Below are 8,141 nucleotides of genomic sequence, written 5' to 3' on the forward strand. Positions count from 1 at the left end.
TGTGTGTGTGTAAGTGTGTACACATGTGTATGTGTGTGCATATGTATGCATATGCATGCATGTGTATGTGTGTGTCTAAGTGTGTGCACATATGTGTGTGTGTGTGTGTGTGTGCATGCACACGTAACACTTGCGACCAAGATGCTCGGCCCTCTCCTGGGGGAGCCGGCAGAGGCAGTGTGGTGCTGGCAGCATGTTAAACATGATGAAGGAGGCTCTCCAGCAAGATTTCCTGAAGTTGTAGCATGCAATTGCTTAAAAGCTCCAATTATACCAGCTCCAACTCTACCAGGCAGAGAAGTATTTAAATACCGACTCATTCAAGTCACTTGAAGAACACTTCACTTGTTTGCCAGCAAGGTTCTTTACCCAGAGAAATGTTTTCATTTCTTGGAGGCTTCTAGGCTCTCCTTTCCCAGTGACAACCAGAGGGGCTTATACAGACGTGAAGTGTGTGCCCGTGAACGGCACTGATGGCCCCACCCTGACCCTAGCGAAGGGCAGTGCCCCGGGCACTCACGGTCGATCATGGTGATGGTGCTGTCCTCCACCACCTCGCTGCTCATGCCGGCGGACTGCACCTGGACCGACACCAGGTACCGCTTGTGGGGCACCAGCATCATGATGCTGAGCAGAGACTTTTCCTTCTCCAGCTTTCTGGAAAACTCGACTTCTTGGGTGTCCATCTTCCGGCATTCAATGCTATACCCATCAAAGTCAGAATCGGGAGGGATCCAAGAACAGGCAATGGCCGTCGAGTTCTGCGGCCGGCAGTGCAGGTTCTGTATCTTGTCTGGCTCTAAAGGAGAGAGAAGAAGAACTTCTGGTGACACCACCCCCCCCAGCTCTTTTGGATCCAACTAGGCTCTGAGACCTAATTAAATAGTTCTCAAAATTTATTTGGACTGGTTGGGTAATTCTAGCTCTTTGGGAGGCTGAGGCAGGTGTATTGCTTGAGTTCAGGAGTATGAGACAAGCCTGAGCAAGAACAAGACCCAATATCTACTAAAAATGTAGAAAAACTAGCTGGGTATTGTCATGGGCACTTGCAGTTCCCAGCTACTTAGGAGGCTGAAACAGGAGGATTGCTTGAGCCCAGGCATTTGAGGTTGCTGTGAGCTATGATGCCATAGCACTCTACCTAGGGCAACAGAGTGAGACTCTGTCTCAAAAAACAAACAAACAAACAAAAGTCATGGCTCACCACCCATAGCTTAGTGGTTAGGGCACTGGCCATGTGCACCAGGGCTGGTGGGTTTGAACCTGGCCCTGGCCTGCTGAACAACAATGACAACAACAACAACGAAATAGCCAGGCATTTGTGGTAGGGACCTATAGTCCCAGCTACTTGGGAGGCTGAGGCAAGAGAACTACTTGAGCCCAAAATTTTGAGGTTGCTGTGAGCTGTGATGCCATAGCACTCTACTGAGGGTGATGTAGTGAGACTCTGTCTCAAAAAAAAAAAAGTCATACTTGTCCTCACATATCCAACAACAGGCTTGCTGTAGGTTTTCCAGGAGTCGCCGCTGACAGTCTTGATGCTGAATTCATAGGATCTTCCTGGATGAAGCCCATGCACAATGCGTCCTTCTGACCTCCTGTTGCTGTAGGGGTTGACGATAGTGAGGGCATCTCGAGGCACCCACTGCAGTTCAAAGTCATCATAGTCTGTCCAATCTGGTGGCCCCTTCCAGGTGATGGCTAAGGACGTGTTGGCAACATCAGCGAATGATATTAGACTGGGAGGACTTGGCGCTGTATGTAGGAGAAAGAGAAATATCATGTGATCATGCCCACAACCTCTATAACACATACAGGTAAGATGACCAGGGGACATCAGCACATTCCAATGCACTTTGTAGGAAGAAATAACATGCTGATAACATAGCAGCAGGTGCTTCCATTTATAATATTGACCACGTGTAAGGCTGTCCAAAATTATTTGATGTCTCTTTTCTTAAATATTCACACCCAGAGCTTCCTTCCTAGGGTGCCCACACTATGGAGCATGTGTCACCTGAATGGGTTACAAGAGTGCAAGGGTAAAGATTCCATCTGATTTGGAGTGACGGCCTGGGGTCCACAGACTATTATGTCCAGCTGCAGACAGCTTGGCATACAGATACTAACATTCTCCACTGTGCCCCTGACACAAAAACAGGAAGCCCTGGTCACATCGACACAATGATGATCTCCATTTTGCAGGTAAGAAAACCGAGGCTTAGGGAAGCTCCATGATTTGTTCACCTTCACACAGGTGCGAGGCACGCCTGTGCTCAGGACAGAGACTGTTCTGAACAAAGTCTGTGTCCTCTATCCACTGTCCCATAGTGCCTTCCCATGCTCAGGGCACATCATTATCACTTCATTTCTCTTTTTTCTGTTCTTTTTTTTTTTTATTTTATCAAACCATAACTGTATACATTTATGGGGTACAATGTGATGATTTAATATACAATGTGGAATGCTTAAATCAAACTGATTAACATAACCACCACCTCACTTACTTATTTTTATGGTAAGACATTTATAATATACCCTTAGTTATTTTGAAACATACCCTTGTATTGTGCTCATTAGGTGAGATCCTGCCAAATGCCCTCCCTCCACTTGCTCTCCCTCCTCCCCTCCCCTCTCCCTTCTCTCCCCTCCTTCTTTCTGGACTATATTTTCCCAAACTGCAGATGCTGGCATGCATGTGGAGAGAAGGGAACACTTCTACACTGCTGGTGGGATTGCAAACTAATATAGCCTTTTTGGAAAGAAGTATGGAGAGTTCTCAAGGAACTAAAAGTTGATCTATCATTTGATCCTGCAATTCCATTACTAGGTATCTACCTAGATGAACAAAAATCATTTTACAACAAAGACATTTGCACCGGAATGTTTATTGCAGCCCAAGTCATAATTGCCAATTGTGGAAGCAGCCCAGATGCCCATCAACCCATTAATGGATTAACAAATTGTGGTATATGTATACCATGGAGTACTACGCAGCCACAACTTTATTTCTTATCATTAAAATCATAATGATACACTATGGGAGGCCAAGGCAGGTGGATTGCTTGAGCTCAGGAGTTCCAGAATAGCCTGAGTACAAGAAAGACCCCATCGCTACTAAAAATAGAAAAACTAGCTGGGCATTGTGGTGCACACCTGTAGTCCCAGACTACTGGGGAGTCTGAGGCAAGAGGATCACTTGAGCCAAAAGTCTGATGCTGCTGTAAGCTATGATGCCACAGCACTCTACCCAGAGTGAGACTGTCCCCAAACAGTTAAATACAACCATAGTGACAATGCATGTTTAGAAGTTGCTCCCCGGTGTGCTCACTGGCACCCAGGCTCCTTACCCGTCCTGCTCTCTCCTGTGGCCTGATTGCTGAGATCCCCACTGTGAGTCACCACGCACAGCATGTACTTCCTGCCGGGAATGAGGCCGTCGAAACGCCACTCTGTCAAGTCCTTGTCTTTCCAGTTTTCTTTCTTTGTGCCATTGGGATGGTAGAGAATCAACTCATAAAAGTCGAAGTCCCCAGAGGCTGGGCTCCAGCTGAACCAGAGGCTGTCTGTCGTGTTCCGGTTGGAGCCCTGGAGATGACCCACAGAGGCTGGGACTTAAACAGAAGGAAAACTCTTAGGACAAAGCAGAAACGAAGGCCCTCAGGCCCTCAGACAAGAACGTGTGCTGTGCTGGGCACCTGCGGAGTCAGATCCCGCCTGTGCTGCAGGTCACGGAGGGTTAGGGGCATGTGGCCTACAGACGTGGTGCGGATTCAAATAGACACAGACACACAGGAGGTGACTTCTATGTGCTTCCCGTGCACACCCTGATGAACATGCAAAATGAGATCTTCCTAAATGCTTACTCAACGCTTGGCAAAGGGTTTGTAACTTAGCTCATGAAAGGTCCAGGAAATGTTCCTAAAAGGTTCTAGTTCCTCCTAGTCTGGCCCGTCTCACCAGCAGCCACCATCCCATAACAGCCCTCTCTGGGTCTCCTGGTTTCCTTGCCACCCTCTTCAGGTTCCTGGTTCTCTTACACTCTTTCCTATACAATCTGTATTTGCACAGGCTTGATAAGGAAAAGAAATGTTAACAGCCAGGGGTACTCATGTAGACATTAGTTGCACTGCCACCTGTCCCACAGAGATTAAGCTTTATTATTCTTTGGAGGGTGAAGATAGTTGCCACCTGTTGGAGGAACTTTATTTATTTGACACAGAGTCTTACTCTGTCACCCTGGGTGGAGTGCCGTGGCATCACCTCAAAATCCTGGGCTCAAGCAATCCTCTTGCCTCAGCCTCCTGAGTGACTGGAGACTATACCTCGGTGCCTACCACCATACCTGGCTAGTTTTCTAACTTTTGGTAGAGATAGGGTCTTACTCTCCCTCAGGCTGGTCTGCAACTCCTGAGCTCAAGCAATCCACCTGTCTTGGTCTCCAGAGTGCTAGAATCACAGGTGTGAACCACCACACCCTGCCTGTTAGGGGATCTTTAAATGCTGATGGGCAGGTAAGGGAAGGGATGCAGAGGGCGGGTGGCCCTGGGAATGACAATGCTGGACATCCCGTTATGGTTCCATTCCCTTCCAGGACAGACTGAGAATTCTGCTGCTGTCCTCGGCATTTGCCTTCAAGTGGTTCCCCTCACCCATCTTCAGGTCTCAGCTAAAATGCCTTCCCTCTCTAATGCTGTTCCTGCCAAATCACTGCCACAACACATTGTTCATTTCTTTCTCAGAATTTAAGGTGTTTCAAAATCATCTCCCTTTAAAATCTGTCCTAGTCCCCTGCCTACTCCCCTAATGTAGAGCCCTTTGATGTCAAGGGCCTTGTCTGTCTGTTCACTGTCCTATTCCTGCAGTCAGCCATGTGCCGGGCACCAACAGCACCCCAAACTACAGTCAGATGAGAAAAAAAGATGAATAGGAGATAAAGGACTCAAATGATAAGGGAAAAAGGAGATTCTGTTTCCTATTTACAGCCCAGAGAGCGGTCTCTATCTCTCATGGTCCTGAACTTCCCATGTCGTCCAGCACTGTGTTCCCAACGCACAGCAGTCACTGCTCGCTTGTCCCGTCCATGGTGACCGTCTCTGGTCCTGTCCTTTACTCGTCTATTTCCAGTGGGAAGCTGAAGGGCCAGCTTCACTGGTCAGCTTCACTGGTCTATTTCCAGTGGGAAGCTGAAGGACCAGCTTCACTGGTCAGCTTCACTGGTCTATTTTCAGTGGGAAGCTGAAGGGCCAGGCCTGCACCGAGCTGTGCTGGGTTACGTACAACCTTCCTGCACAGCCTGCCAGCAGGCGCGGGAGCCAGATTCATTCTTCACCAACCCCCAACAAGGGAAAACATGAAGCCAGTGCCAAAATGAGCCATAAATTATTTATGTATAATCAAAAGTGTGATTTAGGGTCTAACAGCCTGAAAGTCACGAGTTTCACGTTAAGCTACATCCTGGATAGAACAGAAAGCTAAGGTCAAATCACGGAGAATCCTAGGAATGCTGTGCGAGTTGCCTTCCTGCCAGGTCTCACCTGTCCGGCCGAATATGAAAGACTCATTGGACAGCTCCCCACTGTGAGTCACAATCACCATCTTATACATCCTGCCTTGCAGCAACTTCTGGAAAGAGAAGCTCCGGACTTGCGGGTCGACCTGAGCTCTCTCCTGCAGGGTGCGGTCCGGGTTGTACAGGAAGATGTTGTAGCCGCTGAGCTCCCCCACCGATGGTGTCCAGCTGAAGGCCAGGTGCCCAGTGGAGTTATCTGTGACCTTCAGGTCGGTGACAGCTGCTGGGACTGTGAAGTCCAGGAGCAAGAAGGTGAGGAAGGGGAGGCAGTGGGTGGTAAAGGAAGGGGAAAGGCAACAGGAAGGAAGTCAGATTCGGGGATATGGGAAAGAGAAACAGTAGGAAAAGCTCACACCATCTGAAAAGTTTCATGTCAGGTTTGCACCCCCTTAGGGCTTTTGTGCTACCTCTTGGCAAGGGGGACAAGTGCTGCTGGAAACAGCCCTTGCCCAAACCGTTGGCCCTGCTGGGGCTGCTTGAGATGCCAGTGGAGCCAGAAGGCGAGTTTCAGGACACCCTGAACCCCCTTTCTCAGGCTCCTTCTGCTTTCTCCCCTCCTTATGCCAGAGCCTTACATGTGGGCATTTCCCACGGTTCCATCCCTGGGCCTGTCATTTACCTTGTGGGTCCACCCAGCATTTTGGGCCAAACCTTTTTATGTCCAGCTCAGCTCTCCTCAGAGCTCAGGCCCACGCTCCTCCCATGTGCCTGTGCTCCCTTTCTCTGCGAGTCATTCAGGCATCTCAAACCAACACAGTAGTCTAGGTGCCCCCAGACCCTTCGTCCTCTGGCTTCTCCTGTCTCTCTTAACAGTGTCACCTTTTAGCAAATGTCCCAGGTAGAAACCCTGAAGTCTTCTCTCCCTCTTTCTATAAGGTACTCAGCCACCAAGTGCCACCTTATCTAATGCAGAAATATGTGACTATATCCACTGTTCTTCATTAGGGTGCCTGCATTATTTTATTTTAGAGTTAGAGTCCCACTCTGTTGCTCAGGCTGATCTTAAGCAATCTTCCTGCTTCAACCTCCTGAGCTGCTGGGATCATAAGCATGCACCACTGTGCCCAGCGCTGACTTAGCATTTGACCCTTACTGTATCACACCTGCAGTGGGCTCCTGTCCCCACAACCTCTCTGCTCCCACCCCCACGCTCATGCTCACTCACTCTGTTCCAGCCTCTTTACTGTTTCCAACAGGTCAGACGCAGGGTCGGTGCCTGCTGTCAGCTCTGCCTGGGAATACTGCACCCCAAACACCTGCCTGTCTTTCTCACTCCACATGACCCCTCCTCCAGGGACTGTGTTACCTAAAATTGCAAGTCCCCGACCCTTGCTATTCCACCTTCCTACTTTAATCCTTTTTCTTGGTATTTATTACCATCCAACCTGCTATATCTTTTACTTATTTATTTTGTTCCTTACCTTTCCTCTCTATAACAATGTAAGGCTCATGACCATAAGAACTTTCTGTGTTCACTCCTGTGTATCCAGTATTTAAAACAGTGCTTGGCAGGCAGTACGTGCTCAGTAAGGAATGAATTCATGAACAGGTCCCCTCACCTGTGGTTTCTTCTCCTTCTAGTCCATTCCCCATTGCTATCTGACTCAACTCCTTGTTTTATTTTTAAGAGATAGAGTCTTGCTCTGTCACCCAGGTTGGAGTGCAGTGTATGACCCCAGCTCACTGTCCAATCCCACCTGCCCTCCACTCTCCCCAGTGTTGGATCTGGGGACATTGCTGGACATTGCTCTCTGATCCGCATGTCATCTCTATCACAATGCACTGACATTATTCATCCATCTATCTGTCTCTGCAGCTGCTCAGCCAGCTCTCTAAGGACAAGAAGTATGCCTGATTCCTTGCTAGGTCCCTATCAACCTACCCCAAACCCTCTCTGAACTAGCTACTTAATAAATAAGTAGTTAACCAATTAGACCAACGTGATTGTCTGAATAATGGCCCCAGACATGTCCACATCCTAATCCCCACAACCCGTGAATGTGTCACTATATGTGGCAAAAGAGACTCTGTAGTTGTGATTAAGTTAAGGTTTTTGTTTTTTTTAAGACAGAGTCTCACTATGTTGCCCTTGGTAGAGTGATGTAGCATCACAGCTCACAGCAACCTCAAACTCTTGGGCTTAAGTGATTCTCTTGTCTCAGCTTCCCAAGTAGCTGGGACTACAGGTGCCTGCCACAATGCCCATATATTTTTTTGTTGCAGTTGTCACTGTTGTTTAGCAGGCCCAGGTGAGGTTTGAACCTGCTGCACTTGGTGTATGTGACTGATGCCCTAACCACTGAGCTATGTGCGCCAAGCCTAAGTTACAAATTTTGAGAAAAAGAGGCTATCCTACACTGTCCAGGTGGTGACTAAGGTAATCACAAGAGTCTAAAAGAGATGTGAAGGGTTGGAGAGATGCAGAGGTTGGAGCAATGTCATTGCTGGAAGGGGGATGTGAGGCAGGAATGTCAGCAACCTCTGGAAGATGAAAAGGTCAAGGGATGGATTCTTCCTGTACAGTCTCTAGAATGGGATGGATTCTCCCCCTACAGTCTCTAGAATGGGA

At 48.3% G+C, this 8,141-nt stretch overlaps 1 protein-coding gene across 3 annotated transcripts in view; it reads right to left on the reverse strand.

The window, feature by feature from the left end:
* Positions 1-8,141, reverse strand: part of PTPRB (protein tyrosine phosphatase, receptor type B) — a 125,342-nt gene that overhangs the window by 36,799 nt on the left and 80,402 nt on the right. For all 3 annotated transcript variants that reach the window (XM_023518636.1, XM_003798935.3, XM_023518637.1), the window contains 4 exons: positions 5,538-5,801; positions 3,351-3,614; positions 1,474-1,755; positions 521-799 (listed from right to left, as the gene is read on the reverse strand). In XM_023518636.1, coding sequence (XP_023374404.1) covers positions 521-799; positions 1,474-1,755; positions 3,351-3,614; positions 5,538-5,801 — 1,089 coding nt within the window. The remainder of the gene's footprint in view (positions 1-520; positions 800-1,473; positions 1,756-3,350; positions 3,615-5,537; positions 5,802-8,141) is intronic.

This window comes from Otolemur garnettii, unplaced genomic scaffold (genome assembly GCF_000181295.1).
Source record: "Otolemur garnettii isolate 467f Iridium unplaced genomic scaffold, OtoGar3 scaffold00143, whole genome shotgun sequence".
Taxonomy (NCBI): Eukaryota; Metazoa; Chordata; class Mammalia; order Primates; family Galagidae; genus Otolemur; species Otolemur garnettii.